Below are 20,310 nucleotides of genomic sequence, written 5' to 3'. Positions count from 1 at the left end.
GCTGAAAAATCCACCAGGCCCATCCATGGTGGCAGGCACAGAATCTATCCTCAGTTCCTTATCAATTTTTCTTGACAGAGTTTTGAGACATTATGTACCAAAACATATGTCCTTTGTTTTGGATATGCAAGATTTTATCAATGTACTTAAAATGGTTGATCCCGCTGACAATGCACATTTGGTGTCTATTGATGTCTGTCATTTATAGACTTCCATAGACGACGATGATGGACTTTGTGCCATTGCGGATGTATTAAAAAATAATCAAGTACCGACGCTACAGATAAATTTCATCTTGGACTTACTGAGGATTGTACTGTACCGTAATTACTTTATATTCCAGGATCATTTTTATGGACAGCGACAGGGGACCGCAATGGGCACAAATGTCACGCCCATTTACACTAATTTGTTTGTTGCTTAGTTTTATGAAGAGGTAAGCTATAGACTGGACCACGGTGAGTCATTGGACGTGGTATATCTCGATTTTTCCAAAGCGTTTGATACCGTGCCGCACAAGAGGTTGGTACACAAAATGAGAATGCTTGGTCTGGGGGAAAATGTGTGTAAATGGGTTAGTAACTGGCTTAGTGATAGAAAGCAGAGGGTGGTTATAAATGGTATAGTCTCTAACTGGGTCGCTGTGACCAGTGGGGTACCGCAGGGGTCAGTATTGGGACCTGTTCTCTTCAACATATTCATTAATGATCTGGTAGAAGGTTTACACAGTAAAATATCGATATTTGCAGATGATACAAAACTATGTAAAGCAGTTAATACAAGAGAAGATAGTATTCTGCTACAGATGGATCTGGATAAGTTGGAAACTTGGGCTGAAAGGTGGCAGATGAGGTTTAACAATGATAAATGTAAGGTTATACACATGGGAAGAGGGAATCAATATCACCATTACACACTGAACGGGAAACCACTGGGTAAATCTGACAGGGAGAAGGACTTGGGGATCCTAGTTAATGATAAACTTACCTGGAGCAGCCAGTGCCAGGCAGCAGCTGCCAAGGCAAACAGGATCATGGGGTGCATTAAAAGAGGTCTGGATACACATGATGAGAGCATTATACTGCCTCTGTACAAATCCCTAGTTAGACCGCACATGGAGTACTGTGTCCAGTTTTGGGCACCGGTGCTCAGGAAGGATATAATGGAACTAGAGAGAGTACAAAGGAGGGCAACAAAATTAATAAAGGGGATGGGAGAACTACAATACCCAGATAGATTAGCGAAATTAGGATTATTTAGTCTAGAAAAAAGACGACTGAGGGGCGATCTAATAACCATGTATAAGTATATAAGGGGACAATTCAAATATCTCGCTGAGGATCTGTTTATACCAAGGAAGGTGACGGGCACAAGGGGGCATTCTTTGCGTCTGGAGGAGAGAAGGTTTTTCCACCAACATAGAAGAGGATTCTTTACTGTTAGGGCAGTGAGAATCTGGAATTGCTTGCCTGAGGAGGTGGTGATGGCGAACTCAGTCGAGGGGTTCAAGAGAGGCCTGGATGTCTTCCTGGAGCAGAACAATATTGTATCATACAATTATTAGGTTCTGTAGAAGGACGTAGATCTGGGGATTTATTATGATGGAATATAGGCTGAACTGGATGGACAAATGTCTTTTTTCGGCCTTACTAACTATGTTACTATGTTACTATGTTACTATGATGAAGCATCTGTGTACCGCAGCAAACTTTTTCTAGTAAATTGTTTCATTTGGCTGCGGTACATAGACAACATTTTCTCTGTGTTGACTGGAGATGTAGTCTCTTTTCAATCCTTTTTTCATTTTCTTAATGAACAGCACCCTACACTACGGTGAAGTTTTAGTGACACAGAATTAAGCTTTCTAGACACCTTGGTTTATAGGGGAGAGGGGTCAATATGTATATGGATTTATTTGTTAATCCAACTGGCAAAAATTAATGGTTATGCTTTGATAGAAGCTTTCGCCACATACATACCACTCACCTAGCTTTTCCCATGTATATCAATGTTCACCCAGCTTTTCTCATACATATCACTATTTACTTATCATGTAGCAATAGTAAGCACGGCACTCTTGGCTTCTTAGAGGTGCACTAGTTAGGTATCCAACCCGTCAAATATAGGCAATAGAATACTAGGCACTCAGGAGATATTTTTGCAAGGTGAGAAGTGAACAATTCGTTTATTCAGTGCATCCAGCTCAACAATAAACGTTTTCGGTCTAATCACAAGACCTTCATCAGACACAGTTTTTGGATTACTGAAATATACATGTAAAAATACAAGAAATTCTGTTTAGACAAAATACAAAATACATGATGCACAGTGTAAATACAGGCGTACAACATTCTGCTTGGAAGAATAAAATACATCACTTGAAATGTGACAGACAACGACCGTGGCGGACTAAGTAGAATCGGCCTGGTGTTCCGTGGGTCGTGAGCCTGGTTCAGGAGATGCTATGGACTGTGAACGTGTATAGGAAAGAAAGGTTTGTCAAATGATGGTATCGAGTCCCAGTGAAAGGACGACCTGAAAGGGTTGTAAAAAGACCGTCCCCTAAATAGAAGAAGGATACAGCGAATGAGGTGGCCCGATGTACGGGGTCACAGAACTAAGGTGCAGGGTGAGGTGCCTACAACACAAAGACAAGAGCACATAAAAAAACACATAGTAATACCATATATCAGATATCATGCAAGGCAACTGAGCGTAGAGCCCTTATAGGCGTACTATCCGTGAGTGTGACCACCATGAAGCTATATGTAACGATACTGGATCTATAGATACAGTCCCTCAGTGCAGTACATAAAACCGGGATAGTAGAGAGCCCCCCCATATGTACAACCCCCAGGATACCTGGAAGCCACGAAAGTTATATGTGGGCCCACATGGGTGCCAACATCGGACGGAGCCCGGGAGGGAAGCGCCTAGGAGAAATAGGGTAAACGGAGGTAAAAGGGAGGTAAAAATGGAGATAAAATACAGGGCACCGCGCCTAACGCAGGCTAAGTGGCTAACAGCAGGAGGGCCCCCCTGTATGAAAACTATGGCAGTTACCTGGAACAGTATGTAGGTACGGTGACTGAGCGCTGCTGAAAGGCGAGACACTCGCAATGGTGATAGCGCTGTGGAGAGAGGGAGCAGGAAAAGGTAACCATACTGAGGAGAATACAAGAAGAGGGAAGGGGAGGGAAAAAGGGGACGAGGGGCAAGCATAGCTAGAAGAGGGCGCTGCTGTACCTTGTGTGCTCAGAGGGCATCGGCGCCGTGCAGGAGGAGACACTATCTCTCGGGGCTGCTGGGAGGTAGCGGCATTTCCGGGTTTAAGTGCCCGCCGTCTGGAGACCAGCTGACGTGCTGCGTCATAGGATCACATGAACGGCGCCACCCGCGCATGTGCAAAAGGGGGAAAGCCCTGGGAGGAATGTCGCAGAATGGGGCGCCTGCGCAGAGTAGCTAGGTATAGAAAAGACTATGTCTGTAAGAATAGAGGCCATATGCCGAAGGAGCTGTGGCGCAGGATGTATAAGAAGAGAGGATGGAGTTGCAGCATGGTGCTGGGGGCTGGACAGGGCTGAGGGCAGGTGCTGCAGAATAATCCGAGCAGTGGCAGGGATAACCGAACTGAGTAAAAAAAGGTCCCTAACTAGGTGGTCACATCGGAACAACATATAGAGAACAGACTAACACTCTATATGGAAAAAGGGCATCATGTAGCAATACTATACCATGTGAGGACAGACAGATCAGTGCTCGGTGCGTGGGGTACACCTAACGGTTCTGTAAAGGAAGAGACGTGAGACAGTTAAGAACAAGGCCTACATATTTAAACACGGTCAATGTACATAACCAACAAGATAAAAACATGTACACAGTATATTACAAAAAGGCTGAAACATCATAGTCCCTATTTAATCCCTTTGGTTCTAGGGTCTGCAAAGTATAAATCCAGTATGCCTCCCTTTTCTGGAGCATTTTAATGCGGTTTTGACCCCTTCTAGGGATATCTACCTGTTCTAACACCTGGAACCGGAGTTGGGCGATATTATGGTTCTTTTCGGAAAAATGGAATGGTAGGGGGAGGTGCGTCTTATTACATCGGATGGTTGACTTATGTTGGGCTACCCTATCCCTCACTGTTTGTGTGGTCTCACCCACGTAGGCCAAGCCGCAAGGGCATTTGATAAGGTATACCACGAATGTTGACTCACAGGTGTAGAAGCCCTTTATGGGAATAGCCTTACCCGTTTGAGGATGAAAAACAGAGGGACCCTTCTGTACATTGCTGCACTGTAGACAATTTAGGCAGGGGAATGTGCCTCGTCTCTGAGTATGGAGGAAAGTTTGTTTAGGGACCAAGGTACCCGGGCCAACGTCTGCCTTGACTAACCTGTCCTTCAGGTTCCTAGCTCGCTTAAAACATGACAGGAATGGCAATTTGAACTCTGTAATGTTAGGATAACTTTTGGTGAGAATATTCCAGTGTCTCCGGATGGTTGACTGTACCAGGCCGGAGAACGGGTGAAAAGTAGAGACAAAGGGAATTCTTTTTGAATCGTCCTTGGGTCTGCTATTTGACATATTGCGTTTGGCCTCCGTTAGTACCCCATGAGGATACCCCCTGTCAGTAAATTTATGTACCATCTCATTGAGTCTTGTTTTTTTTAAGCTTTCATCGGAGACTATCCTGTCGACCCTATGGAACTGTGATTTAGGAATAGAGTTCTTAATGGAGGGTGGGTGGCAGCTAGTGAAATGTAGTAGGCCATTGCGGTCCGTGGGTTTGGTGTATAAGTCAATCGCCAAATAACCACCCCTCTCTTTATAGATTAAGGTGTCCAGAAAGCTGATCCTGTGTGTATCCTGTTGTATGGAGAATTTGAGTTCAGGCCAGATACCATTAATGTGTTGGTCAAACGATAGGAGTGATTCCATAGGACCGTCCCAGATGCAGAATATATCGTCGATATATCTCCGCCACATCCTGCAGTGAGCCATGAATAAGGGATGATTATAAACGAAATCCTGTTCAAAAATCGCCATGTACGCTACGGCGTACGGGGGCGCTACGTTCGCACCCATTGCAGTGCCTTGTTGTTGAGCATAAAAGGTGTCCTGGAACATAAAGTAATTATCTCTAAGCACCAGGCCCAAAAGGTCGGCACAGAGGTGACGGATTTTGATATCTACATTGTTGTCACATAAGAGTCGATCTGTAGCTGCTAAGCCTTTCTCATGGACTATCGATGTATACAGGCTGTTGACATCCCAGGTAATCAAAAGGGAAGTGGGGGAAATGGGGCCTAAAGATCTAATAATCTGAATGAAGTCATTGGTATCCAGTAAGAAAGAGCGGGTAGTTTTAACTAACGGCGTAAGAATTTTCTCCAGTACCATAGAGAGGGGTGATAGGACCGAATCAGTCAGGGATACTATAGGTCGTCCAGGTGGTTTGACTAGTCTTTTATGTATTTTAGGCAGAACATAAAAAATAGGAGTAATGGGATCCCTTTTGATGAGGAAATCTCTCATTTTACTATCAATAGTGCCTGCTTGAAAATGGAAGTCTACGACCGGTGCGATTTTTTGGACCAACTGGTTCAAAGGGTTGTGTGGTATTACTTTGTACACCGTAGTATCACCCAGTTGTCTAAATTCCTCCTCAAGATAGTCAGACCTATCCATAACCACCGTCGCCCCACCCTTGTCTGCTGGTTTAATTATCAAAGATTTGTCCGATGCAAGTTGCTCCAGTGAGAGTCTCTCTGCATGAGTGAGATTGGTGTGAAACTGGAACTTCCCCCGATCCATCTCACGAGTCAATGTGTGAATATCTCTCTCGACGAGGGAAACGAAGGTTTCCACTGGTGGATTTGACCGCGGTGGCATGTACGAGCTATGAGTCCGTAGCCCCAGATCACGGAGTTCAAGTAAGGTCTTGTCCTGCCTTGAAGAATTTGGTACGGCAGGTTGTTCTGAGAAATGTAAACGCAATCTAATGTTGCGATAGAACCTCTGGAGGTCCATGTTGAGTTTACCTCCCTTTTACCTCCGTTTACCCTATTTCTCCTAGGCGCTTCCCTCCCGGGCTCCGTCCGATGTTGGCACCCATGTGGGCCCACATATAACTTTCGTGGCTTCCAGGTATCCTGGGGGTTGTACATATGGGGGGGCTCTCTACTATCCCGGTTTTATGTACTGCACTGAGGGACTGTATCTATAGATCCAGTATCGTTACATATAGCTTCATGGTGGTCACACTCACGGATAGTACGCCTATAAGGGCTCTACGCTCAGTTGCCTTGCATGATATCTGATATATGGTATTACTATGTGTTTTTTTATGTGCTCTTGTCTTTGTGTTGTAGGCACCTCACCCTGCACCTTAGTTCTGTGACCCCGTACATCGGGCCACCTCATTCGCTGTATCCTTCTTCTATTTAGGGGACGGTCTTTTTACAACCCTTTCAGGTCGTCCTTTCACTGGGACTCGATACCATCATTTGACAAACCTTTCTTTCCTATACACGTTCACAGTTCATAGCATCTCCTGAACCAGGCTCACGACCCACGGAACACCAGGCCGATTCTACTTAGTCCGCCACGGTCGTTGTCTGTCACATTTCAAGTGATGTATTTTATTCTTCCAAGCAGAATGTTGTACGCCTGTATTTACACTGTGCATCATGTATTTTGTATTTTGTCTAAACAGAATTTCTTGTATTTTTACATGTATATTTCAGTAATCCAAAAACTGTGTCTGATGAAGGTCTTGTGATTAGACCGAAAACGTTTATTGTTGAGCTGGATGCACTGAATAAACGAATTGTTCACTTCTCACCTTGCAAAAATATCTCCTGAGTGCCTAGTATTCTATTGCCACTATTTACTTATCATTCACCATATACATCACTGTCCACCTAGTATTATCATATACATCATTATCAACCCAGCCTTCCCCATACACATCACTATTCATCCATCATTCTTCATACACATCACAGTCCACTCAGCTTTTCCCATATACATCACCATCTACCTAGCCTTCTCCATATACAATGCTAGTGCTATACACCTATCGTCCACCCAACTTTTGCCACATACATCACCATCCGCCCAGCTTTTCCCATCCAAAGATTGGATTTTTTCTTAGGATCTATATGGTGCCTCTATACTTGCTGGATTAAATGTGTCAGCTGTATAGACGCCTGGGCATCTTTTCAGTGTTTCCCCATTTTAGACCTGTTGGTGTCTTCACTACAAAATTAGTGTGTTTTTGCCAAGATAACAAATATATTAGAGCTCCGGACAAGAAAGAAGAGAGTTCAGTGATATAAATGGCAGCAGAAATAACAGCTAAAACTTGTGCACAGAAGTTCCACGAGGCGATTAGATTGGTGGAGAATCTTCTAAAAATCACCAAACGGTCAAACAAATAAACTCCTGAGGAAATATTTCTGGTTTTCTAGATTTTGATTTTATGGGTCAAGGAACCGTTTTCTAGGATTCCGGGTTAATACTCGAATCTTGGTCAATAAGTAAGCATCTTGATATATCGGAGTCTCGTGAAAACTGGCAAGGAACATCTCTTCTTGTTCATCGTGCTCCTGGCGCTCAGCGCACACAAATCAAAATCCAGGCCAAGTGGCTCCTCCTTGCCAAGTTGGCCGAGGGCACCGGTCATCTGGCGTCCCGCAAGTATCTTCATGTGGAGTTTACATTTAACCCCAATACGTTCACCAAGAAATGAATGAATATGGTGGAGAGCGGCTTCTTCTCCATGTAGCAGTGTGTGACCAAAGCATCAGATGTGATTGAAGATTTGCAGGATTAAGCATGGACTTGGGGATTTGGGGCACATATTGTCCATAAGACATGACCACCATCCTTGTTGCTTACTTCTGATATCCTGTATTCTGTGAGGAAGCCTAGAAGCAAAGACGTGCAGGCTCCTCCAAGTGAGGACTCGATGTAGCCACCCTCCAATGAAACATGAGGGTCCCTGGCAAGGGCAGTGTTATAGTAGTTATATTCTTGTATATAGGGGCAGTGTTATAGTAGTTATATTCTTGTACATAGGAGCAGTATTATAGTAGTTATATTCTTGTACATAGGAGCAGTATTATAGTAGTTATATTCTTGTGTATAGGGGCCAGTATTATAGTAGTTATATTCTTGTACATAGGAGCAGTATTATAGTAGTTATATTCTTGTACATAGGGGCAGTGTTATAGTAGTTATATTCTTGTGTATAGGGGCCAGTATTATAGTAGTTATATTCTTGTACATAGGAGCAGTATTATAGTAGTTATATTCTTGTACATAGGAGCAGTATTATAGTAGTTATATTCTGGTACATAGGGGCAGTGTTATAGTAGTTATATTCTTGTGTATAGGGGCCAGTATTATAGTAGTTATATTCTTGTACATAGGAGCAGTATTATAGTAGTTATATTCTTGTACATAGGAGCAGTATTATAGTAGTTATATTCTTGTACATAGGGGCAGTATTATAGTAGTTATATTCTTGTACATAGGAGCAGTATTATAGTAGTTATATTCTTGTACATAGGGGCAGTATTATAGTAGTTATATCCTTGTACATAGGGGCAGTGTTATAGTAGTTATATTCTTGTACATAGGGGCAGTATTATAGTAGTTATATTCTTGTACATAGGGGCAGAATTATAGTAGTTATATTCTTGTACATAGCAGCAGTATTATAGTAGTTATATTCTTGTACATAGGAGCAGTATTATAGTAGTTATATTCTTGTACATAGGGGCAGTATTATAGTAGTTATATTCTTGTACATAGGGGCAGTATTATAGTAGTTATATTCTTGTACATAGGAGCAGTATTATAGTAGTTATATTCTTGTGTATAGGATCAGTATTATAGTAGTTATATTCTTGTACATAGGGGCAGTATTATAGTAGTTATATTCTTGTACATAGGGGCAGTATTATAGTAGTTATATCCTTGTACATAGGGGCAGTGTTATAGTAGTTATATTCTTGTATATAGGGGCAGAATTATAGTAGCTATATTCTTGTACATAGCAGCAGTATTATAGTAGTTATATTCTTGTACATAGGAGCAGTATTATAGTAGTTATATTCTTGTACATAGGGGCAGTATTATAGTAGTTATATTCTTGTACATAGGGGCAGTATTATAGTAGTTATATTCTTGTACACAGGAGCAGTATTATAGTAGTTATATTCTTGTGTATAGGAGCAGTATTATAGTAGTTATATTCTTGTACATAGGGGCAGTATTATAGTAGTTATATTCTTGTACATAGGGGCAGTATTATAGTAGTTATATTCTTGTACATAGGAGCAGTATTATAGTAGTTATATTCTTGTACATAGGAGCAGTATTATAGTAGTTATATTCTTGTACATAGGAGCAGTATTATAGTAGTTATATTCTTGTGTATAGGATCAGTATTATAGTAGTTATATTCTTGTGTATAGGATCAGTATTATAGTAGTTATATTCTTGTACATAGGAGAAGTATTATAGTAGTTATATTCTTGTACATAGGAGCAGTATTATAGTAGATATATTCTTGTACATAGGAGCAGTATTATAGTAGTTATATTCTTGTACATAGGAGCAGTATTATAGTAGTTATATTCTTGTGTATAGGATCAGTATTATACTAGTTATATTCTTGTACATAGGAGGAGTATTATAGTAGTTATATTCTTGTATATAGGGGCAGTATTATAGTAGTTATATTCTTGTACATAGGAGCAGTATTATAGTAGTTATATTCTTGTACATAGGAGCAGTATTATAGTAGTTATATTCCTGTACATAGGATCAGTATTATAGTAGTTATATTCTTGTACATAGGAGCAGTATTATAGTAGTTATATTCTTGTACATAGGAGCAGTATTATAGTAGTTATATTCTTGTGTATAGGATCAGTATTATAGTAGTTATATTCTTGTGTATAGGATCAGTATTATAGTAGTTATATTCTTGTACATAGCAGCAGTATTATAGTAGTTATATTCTTGTACATAGGAGCAGTATTATAGTAGTTATATTCTTGTACATAGGAGCAGTATTATAGTAGTTATATTCTTGTGTATAGGATCAGTATTATAGTAGTTATATTCTTGTACATAGGAGTAGTATTATAGTAGTTATATTCTTGTACATAGGGGCAGTATTATAGTAGTTATATTCTTGTACATAGGAGCAGTATTATAGTAGTTATATTCTTGTACATAGGAGCAGTATTATAGTAGTTATATTCTTGTACATAGGAGCAGTATTATAGTAGTTATATTCCTGTACATAGGATCAGTATTATAGTAGTTATATTCTTGTACATAGGGGCAGTATTATAGTAGTTATATTCTTGTACATAGGAGCAGTATTATAGTAGTTATATTCTTGTACATAGGAGCAGTATTATAGTAGTTATATTCTTGTACATAGGAGCAGTATTATAGTAGTTATATTCTTGTGTATAGGATCAGTATTATAGTAGTTATATTCTTGTGTATAGGATCAGTATTATAGTAGTTATATTCTTATACATAGGAGAAGTATTATAGTAGTTATATTCTTGTACATAGCAGCAGTATTATAGTAGTTATATTCTTGTACATAGGAGCAGTATTGTAGTAGTTATATTCTTGTACATAGGAGCAGTATTATAGTAGTTATATTCTTGTGTATAGGATCAGTATTATAGTAGTTATATTCTTGTACATAGGAGCAGTATTATAGTAGTTATATTCTTGTACATAGGGGCAGTATTATAGTAGTTATATTCTTGTACATAGGGGCAGTATTATAGTAGTTATATTCTTGTACATAGGAGCAGTATTATAGTAGTTATATTCCTGTACATAGGGGCAGTATTATAGTAGTTATATTCTTGTGTATAGGAGCAGTATTATAGTAGTTATATTCTTGTACATAGGGGCAGTATTATAGTAGTTATATTCTTGTACATAGGGGCAGTATTATAGTAGTTATATTCTTGTACATAGGAGCAGTATTATAGTAGTTATATTCTTGTACATAGGATCAGTATTATAGTAGTTATATTCTTGTACATAGGAGCAGTATTGTAGTAGTTATATTCTTGTACATAGGAGCAGTATTATAGTAGTTATATTCTTGTGTATAGGAGCAGTATTATAGTAGTTATATTCTTGTACATAGGAGCAGTATTATAGTAGTTATATTCTTGTGTATAGGAGCAGTATTATAGTAGTTATATTCTTGTGTATAGGAGCAGTATTATAGTAGTTATATTCTTGTACATAGGAGCAGTATTATAGTAGTTATATTCTTGTGTATAGGGGCAGTATTATAGTAGTTATATTCTTGTACATAGGGGCAGTATTATAGTAGTTATATTCTTGTGTATAGGAGCAGTATTATAGTAGTTATATTCTTGTACATAGGGGCAGTATTATAGTAGTTATATTCTTGTACATAGGAGCAGTATTATAGTAGTTATATTCTTGTATATAGGAGCAGTATTATAGTAGTTATATTCTTGTACATAGGAGCAGTATTATAGTAGTTATATTCCTGTACATAGGATCAGTATTATAGTAGTTATATTCTTGTACATAGGAGCAGTATTATAGTAGTTATATTCTTGTACATAGGAGCAGTATTATAGTAGTTATATTCTTGTGTATAGGATCAGTATTATAGTAGTTATATTCTTGTACATAGGATCAGTATTATAGTAGTTATATTCTTGTACATAGGAGCAGTATTATAGTAGTTATATTCTTGCACATAGGGGCAGTATTATAGTAGTTATATTCTTGTACATAGGAGCAGTATTATAGTAGTTATATTCTTGTCTATAGGAGCAGTATTATAGTAGTTATATTCTTGTATATAGGGGCAGTATTATAGTAGTTATATTCTTGTATATAGGGGCAGTATTATAGTAGTTATATTCTTGTGTATAGGATCAGTATTATAGTAGTTATATTCTTGTACATAGGAGCAGTATTATAGTAGTTATATTCTTGTGTATAGGATCAGTATTATAGTAGTTATATTCTTGTGTATAGGATCAGTATTATAGTAGTTATATTCTTGTACATAGGAGCAGTATTATAGTAGTTATATTCTTGTGTATAGGATCAGTATTATAGTAGTTATATTCTTGTGTATAGGATCAGTATTATAGTAGTTATATTCTTGTACATAGGAGCAGTATTATAGTAGTTATATTCTTGCACATAGTGGCAGTATTATAGTAGTTATATTCTTGTACATAGGAGCAGTATTATAGTAGTTATATTCTTGTGTATAGGATCAGTATTATAGTAGTTATATTCTTGTACATAGGAGCAGTATTATAGTAGTTATATTCTTGTACATAGGGGCAGTATTATAGTAGTTATATTCTTGTACATAGGGGCAGTATTATAGTAGTTATATTCTTGTACATAGGAGCAGTATTATAGTAGTTATATTCTTGTACATAGGAGCAGTATTATAGTATTTATATTTTTGTACATAGGAGCAGTATTATAGTAGTTATATTCTTGTACATAGGAGCAGTATTATAGTAGTTATATTCTTGTACATAGGAGCAGTATTATAGTAGCTATATTCTTGTACATAGGAGCAGTATTATAGTAGTTATATTCTTGTACATAGGGGCAGTATTATAGTAGTTATATTCTTGTACATAGTGACAGTATTATAGTAGTTATATTCTTGTATATAGGGGCAGTATTATAGTAGTTATATTCTTGTACATAGGGGCAGTATTATAGTAGTTATGTTCTTGTACATAGGGGGCAGTATTATAGTTGTTATATTCTTGTACATAGGAGCAGTATTATAGTAGTTATATCCTTGTACATAGGGGCAGTATTATAGTAGTTATATTCTGGTACATAGGAGCAGTATTATAGTAGTTATATTCTGGTACATAGGAGCAGTATTATAGTAGATATATTCTGGTACATAGGGGCAGTATTATAGTAGTTATATTCTTGTACATAGGGGCAGTATTATAGTAGTTATATTCTTGTACATAGAGGCAGTATTATAGTAGTTATATTCTTGTACATAGGGGCAGTATTATAGTAGTTATATTCTTGTACATAGTGACAGTATTATAGTAGTTATATTCTTGTATATAGGGGCAGTATTATAGTAGTTATATTCTTGTATATAGGAGCAGTATTATAGTAGTTATATTCTTGTACATAGGAGCAGTATTATAGTAGTTATATTCTTGTACATAGGAGCAGTATTATAGTAGTTATTTTCTTGTACATAGGAGCAGTATTATAGTAGTTATATTCTTGTACATAAGGGCAGTATTATAGTAGATAAATTCTTGTATATAGGAGCAGTATTATAGTAGTTATATTCTTGTACATAGGGGCAGTATTATAGTAGTTATATTCTTGTACATAGGAGCAGTATTATAGTAGTTATATTCTTGTACACAGGGGCAGTATTATAGTAGTTATATTCTTGTATATAGGAGCAGTATTATAGTAGTTATATTCTTGTATATAGGGGGCAAGTATTATAGTAGTTATATTCTTGTACATAGGAGCAGTATTATAGTAGTTATGTTCTTGTACACAGGGGCAGTATTATAGTAGTTATATTCTTGTATATAGGAGCAGTATTATAGTAGTTATATTCTTGTACATAGGAGCAGTATTATAGCAGTTATATTCTTGTACATAGGGGGCAGTATTATAGTAGTTATATTCTTGTACATAGAGGCAGTATTATAGTAGTTATATTCTTGTACATAGGAGCAGTATTATAGTAGTTATATTCTTGTACATAGGGGTAGTATTATAGTAGTTATATTCTTGTACATAGGGGCAGTATTATAGTAGTTATACTCTTGTACATAGGAGCAGTATTATAGTAGTTATATTCTTGTACATAGGGGCAGTATTATAGTAGTTATATTCTTGTACATAGGGGGCAGTATTATAGTAGTTATATTCTTGTACATAGGAGCAGTATTATAGTAGTTATATCCTTGTACATAGGGGCAGTATTATAGTAGTTATATTCTGGTACATAGGAGCAGTATTATAGTAGTTATATTCTGGTACATAGGAGCAGTATTATAGTAGTTATATTCTGGTACATAGGGGCAGTATTATAGTAGTTATATTCTTGTACATAGGAGCAGTATTATAGTAGTTATATTCTTGTACATAGGAGCAGTATTATAGTAGTTATATTCTTCTACATAGGGGCAGTATTATAGTAGTTATATTCTTGTACATAGGAGCAGTATTATAGTAGTTATATTCCTGTACATAGGGGGCAGTATTATAGTAGTTATATTCCTGTACATAGGGGGCAGTATTATAGTAGTTATATTCTTGTACATAAGAGCAGTATTATAGTAGTTATTTTCTTACACATGGGGTAGTATTGTATTGGTGTATAATTTTAACAAGGTGACACTGACATTTTATAAAAGAAACAACCTTTTTCTTCTGTCTGCACTTTGATGATGAGAATTTCATTTCTGTGACCTCATTTTGCTTTTTAATTTTCTATAAAACCTTAGTGTAATAAATATTTATTTTATGCTTTTTGCTGTTTGGTTCTATACAATGTGTTTATGGGGACACTCCAGGTTTACATCTTTGTGCGCGTACAAGTCTTTTCACTTAATTTAGCCTTTTAATTAATTGGCTGTTTTCCACATTCGTTATCCTCTGTGCTCAGGCTCCCGTGCACGGTGGGTTGTCAGTTGCCTTGTGGAGGTTACATCTCTGCTCCCATGGCCGTGCCCTCGGTTTTGAGAGGCTGTAAATTAAGAAATATTTCATCATGAAGTAAATGACCATGAAATGATTTCCTTTGTAATTTTTGCGGTTTGTCTCTACTACAGTTAACAAGAAAAACATTGTTTGTGGCTGATGATGCATAACCCTCTGACGTATTGTGTAGACATAGCACTGCACACTGCAGACATATTTACATATAAGAGACGGCCACGAATGTGAAATCCTGGTATATGGTTGCCATTAAAGGGAACCTGTCACCCTCAAAATCGATGGTGAGGTAAGCCCACCGTCATCAGGGCTTATCTCCAGCATTCTGTAATGCATTCTGTAATGTTGTAGATAAGCCGCCGATGTATCCTGAAAGAGGAGAAAAAGAGGTTATATTATACTCACCCAGGGGCGGTCCTGCTTCGATGGGTGTCTCAGGTCCGGAACAGCGCCTCCCATCTTCATTCCATGACGTCCTCTTCTGGTCTTCACGCTGCGGCTCTGGCGTACTGATCTGTCCTGTTGAGGGCAGAGCAAAGTACTGCAGTGCGCAGGCGCCGAAAAGGTCAGAGAGGCCCGGCGCCTGCGCACTGCAGTACTTTCCTCTGCCCTCAACAGGACAGATAAAGTACGCCTGCGCAGGAGCCTTGGCGTGAAGACCAGAAGAGGACATCATGGAATGAAGATAGGAGGTGCCGGAGCGGACCTGAGACACCCATTTGACGGGACCGCAGTGGGCCCGCCCCTGGGTGAGTATAATCTAACCTCTTTTTCTCACCTTTCAGGATACATCGGGGGCTTATCTACAGCGTTACAGAATGCATTACACAATGCTGGAGATAAGCCCTTGATGACTGTGAGCTTACCTCACCATCGATTTTGGGAGTGACAGGTTCCCTTTAACGTCTATGTGAGACAACTTTTGTGGGTAATCGTTACTGCTAAATGGAAAATCCGTCTCAATTTCGTTCCATCTTATTCCTCATGATTTGAGACTGTCTCACAGGGAAGGGGTTGGGAATGACTTCAGAAGCTAGCACAAGGAGTCTTTGCTTAATTTTTGTTGTAGGTCCCCCTCTCACCTGGGGACAATCTTGGGTTGACTTTTTGTCATTGAGATCCCCCCCTCACCTGGGGACAAACTTGGGTTGACGTCTTGTTGAGGACCCCCTGTCACCTGTGGACAATCTTGGGTTGACTTCTTGTCGTTCACGTCCCCCAATCACCTGGGGACAATCTTCGGTTGACTTCTTGTCGTTGAGGCCCCCTCTCACCTGGGAACAATCTTGGGTTGACTTCTTGTCGTTGAGGTCCACCGCTCACCTGGGGACAATCTTGGGTTGACTTCTTGTCGTTGAGGTCCCCCGCTCACTTGGGGACAATCTTGGGTTGACTTCTTGTCGTTGAGGTTCCCTCCCTCACCTGGGGACAATCTTGGGTTGACTTCTTGTCGTTGAGGTCCCCCGCTCACCTAGGGACAATTTTGGGTTGACTTTTTCTCGTTGAGGTCCCCCCCTCACCTGGGGACAATCTTGGGTTGACTTGTCATTTTACGTGACCCTGTCACCTGGGGACAATCTTGGGTTGACTTCTTGTCGTTGAGGTCCCCCGCTCACCTGGGGACAATCTTGGGTTGACTTCTTGTCGTTAAGATTATTGAGTACACCTACTGATTGCTCTTCCTTTATTTCGGCAGCTCCAAGAAGATGGCATCATCATACTGTTCGTTCATCATTGTTGCTATTTTGCTTGTAATACTCCTGGCCGATCGTGTTCAAGCCTGCCCAGCAGAGTGTCGCTGTTACAGTATGACCGTGGAGTGTGGGTCCAAGGGTCTGAAGAACATTCCAGCCAATATCCATCCCTCAACTCAGGTGTGCCACTATTTGTCTTTTTACAATCCAGTTATTATATTTCCTGAAAAGAATGTCATGAATTGCAATCTGTTGATCATCTTTAACACTTGTAATACGCTCATCTGTCAGGTTTATGGTATTAGGTGGTTGGAGAATGCCATTTCTCTCTGCACATGTCTAATGATATTAATCCTCATGGCACCTGGCATGAATTCTATTTTTTTCATCTATGCCCAGAACTTGCAGCCCATAGGAGAAAGGAGCTTACATCAATGTCAGGGACATATAGTGCACTGAAAAAAGACTTCATACCTTGTGAACTTTTCCAAATTTTTCATGTTAGATGGATGAATCTGGATAAGTTGGAAACTTGGGCTGAAAGGTGGCAGATGAGGTTTAACAATAATAAATGTAAGGTTATACACATGGGAAGAAGGAATCAATATCACCATTACACACTGAACGGGAAACCACTGGGTAAATCTGACAGGGAGAAGGACTTGGGGATCCTAGTTAATGATAAACTTACCTGGAGCAGCCAGTGCCAGGCAGCAGCTGCCAAGGCAAACAGGATCATGGGGTGCATTAAAAGAGGTCTGGATACACATGATGAGAGCATTATACTGCCTCTGTACAAATCCCTAGTTAGACCGCACATGGAGTACTGTGTCCAGTTTTGGGCACCGGTGCTCAGGAAGGATATAATGGAACAAGAGGGAGTACAAAGGAGGGCAACAAAATTAATAAAGGGGATGGGAGAACTACAATACCCAGATAGATTAGCGAAATTAGGATTATTTAGTCTAGAAAAAAGACGACTGAGGGGCGATCTAATAACCATGTATAAGTATATAAGGGGACAATACAAATATCTCGCTGAGGATCTGTTTATACCAAGGAAGGTGACGGGCACAAGGGGGCATTCTTTGCGTCTGGAGGAGAGAAGGTTTTTCCACCAACATAGAAGAGGATTCTTTACTGTTAGGGCAGTGAGAATCTGGAATTGCTTGCCTGAGGAGGTGGTGATGGCGAACTCAGTCGAGGGGTTCAAGAGAGGCCTGGATGTCTTCCTGGAGCAGAACAATATTGTATCATACAATTAGGTTCTGTAGAAGGACGTACATCTGGGGATTTATTATGATGGAATATAGGCTGAACTGGATGGACCAATGTCTTTTTTTTCGGCCTTACTAACTATGTTACTATGTTACATCCACAAGCCAAAATGGATTTTCTATGACACCATCAAAAAAGTCACAAGTATTTTTGACGTGTAAAGGAAATGATGTGACGTTTTCTAATTAATAGAAAAATATAAATCTGAAATTGTGAGGTGAATTTGTACATAGCCCCCTGTTGTCTGAGGACATTAAATAAAATCCTGAGTAACCAGTCACCCAAAGTCACAGAATTAGTAAATTGCATCCACCTGGGTGTGACTTCTTCTCAGTACAGCAACATCTAGCTGTGGGGAGGCTTTTCTTCAGCAGGGGCAGGGAAGCTGCTCAGAGTTGATGGGGAGCTGGATGGAGCCAACTACAGGGCAATCCTGGGGAAAGCCTATTAAAGGCTGCAGAAAACCTGGGACTAGTGCGTAGGTTCACCTTCCAGCAGGACAATAACTCAACATCCTGCCAGAGCTACAATGAAGGTTTTTTGATCTGAGCATATTCCTGTATGTGAACGGTGCAGTCCAGACCCAAATCCCAGAGAATCTGTGACAAGGCGTGAAAATTACTGATCACAGAAATCTCCATCCAATGTCACTGAGTGAAGCAAGGGGGCAAAATGTCACCTCTAGATGTGCATAGCTTGATAGACAGACCCCAAAAAGCTGCAGCAGAAAAAGGTGGTCCTACAAATTACTGACTCAGGGGGGCGGAATACAAATGAATCTCACAATTTTAGCATTTATATTATTTAAATACGTAGAAAACTTTGTAGAATTTTCTTAAAAAAATACTTGTTACTTTGTGTTCCCAATCATATACATTTAAGTTTGTGGCTGTAACGTGAAAAATGTGGAAAAGTTCGCGGGGTATGAAGACTTTTTCAAAGGTACTGTAGAAACCAGGCTGAGCTCGAAGCTTACTTCCATCATTATGTGAGGAGGAACTGTAACTGGTCTTCATCATATACGGACTGATATGCACGAGTACCATCGAGGGTCCACTGGACGAAAGGTCTCTAGTAATGTAAGATCCAGATGGCATCATTCATTCTTATGTTCTGGTCTGGTTGGACAGCAGGAAGGTGAAGGTGCATCTGGGTGGAGGGACATATTAATGAGGCCGCACAGATGGAGAGTCGCTATCCATTATCTGGACTCTGAGGACCTCGCCTTGGATCTTGCCAGGTATCTGCTCTGATGATGTGGCTGCATGGTAGACGCAGCTGAGAGCAGATGGTGGTCACTATGGTTGGGGAGGATTGTTGGAGGGTGCATGGAGCTCGCTGACAGGATCTCCTACTGTTTTCTTATCTCGGACTGAGGATGAATCTGAAGAAATTAGAATTCATTCATAATGTGCAGAGAAGGATATGCAGCATCATCATTTCTTGTGCATCATCCGGGATGATGAAACGTGCAGGACACAGATCTGGAGGGTTGTAGGTATTGATGTGAAGCCTCGCTCCACACGTACACTTCTTTCTTTTCTATCCTCAGACCGTGTTCCTGCAGGATAATGCAATCTCTCAGATTCAGCAGCACGATCTGTCTTCTTTATCGGGCCTCCGGTATTTGTATATCCAGAATAATACCATCTCCGGCCTGGAACCCGAAGCCTTCAAAGCTCAGCAGCATCTGGTGGAGCTCGCACTCAACGGGAACCGTATCCATCTCATCAACAGCAGCATCTTCAAAGGGCTGGAGCACCTGAGGGTCCTGTATCTGGCAGGAAACCAGATCACCAGGCTGCTGGCATACACCTTCTCTGACCTGCAGGTGCAGTACTACATCTCACCAGGGTCACCATAGGCTATGAGCAATGTTATATGAATGCGACCAGGGTTAATGGCTCAGGGGATATGCAGAGGACACCTTGGCACATGCTAGTACGTTTGGCAGATAGGACATTTTTTACATGAATGCAGGACAATAACGCCAATGTCTATTGTAGACGAAATCCCATGAAAATGTTCTCTTATTTTACGTTTTACAGAGACTGCAGGAGCTGCATTTGCAGGAGAATGACATTGAGATCCTCCAGGAACAGGCCTTCTCAGGATTGTCCTCACTCGCTCTGCTCGACCTCAGCAAAAACAAACTGCGCACCATAAGCCGCGCAGCTCTGCGGCCTCTGATCAGCCTCCAGCTTCTGCGACTGACAGGTACTGACACCGATGTGACCCCATGTGCACTCAGTTTGGTCCTTGCTACATGCTGCAGTCTTTGGGGCAGTATTTGCTGTTCTGGTTCTTTTCTGGTCAGGCACTTTGGGAAGATAAATGCTGTGGGGCTGCGTCACTCATCCTACAGAGAGGCCATCAGTATATCTACATTTGTGTTTTGTGTCATCATCCACCGGTCAGGGGGAGATGGGATGAGTTTAACTCTCATTGTTTGAGTATTTATTCAATAGGCCTAGTTTGTGCTCCTCTGTTTTGCAGGTCAACAAACTAGCTGACCTGGCACAATGTGTAATCAACATATTAACAAACATCT

At 39.9% G+C, this 20,310-nt stretch overlaps 1 protein-coding gene and 1 long non-coding RNA gene across 5 annotated transcripts in view; one reads left to right on the top strand and one right to left on the bottom strand.

Moving 5' to 3' along the window:
* The window catches only part of LRRC24 (leucine rich repeat containing 24), a 121,546-nt gene that overhangs the window by 98,920 nt on the left and 2,316 nt on the right, over nt 1-20,310 (top strand). For all 4 annotated transcript variants that reach the window (XM_069732073.1, XM_069732071.1, XM_069732070.1 and 1 more), the window contains 3 exons: nt 16,484-16,661; nt 19,312-19,590; nt 19,808-19,976. In XM_069732073.1, the coding sequence (XP_069588174.1) occupies nt 16,484-16,661; nt 19,312-19,590; nt 19,808-19,976 (626 nt within the window). The remainder of the gene's footprint in view (nt 1-16,483; nt 16,662-19,311; nt 19,591-19,807; nt 19,977-20,310) is intronic.
* LOC138643229 (uncharacterized) lies at nt 2,154-2,913 on the bottom strand. The gene is made up of 3 exons (XR_011314153.1): nt 2,863-2,913; nt 2,582-2,638; nt 2,154-2,469 (listed from the first exon to the last, which is right to left on the bottom strand). It is a non-coding gene; the product is annotated as an uncharacterized lncRNA (long non-coding RNA).

This window comes from Ranitomeya imitator, chromosome 6, assembly GCF_032444005.1.
Source record: "Ranitomeya imitator isolate aRanImi1 chromosome 6, aRanImi1.pri, whole genome shotgun sequence".
Taxonomy (NCBI): Eukaryota; Metazoa; Chordata; class Amphibia; order Anura; family Dendrobatidae; genus Ranitomeya; species Ranitomeya imitator.
This window is presented reverse-complemented; position numbering and strand designations above follow the sequence as displayed.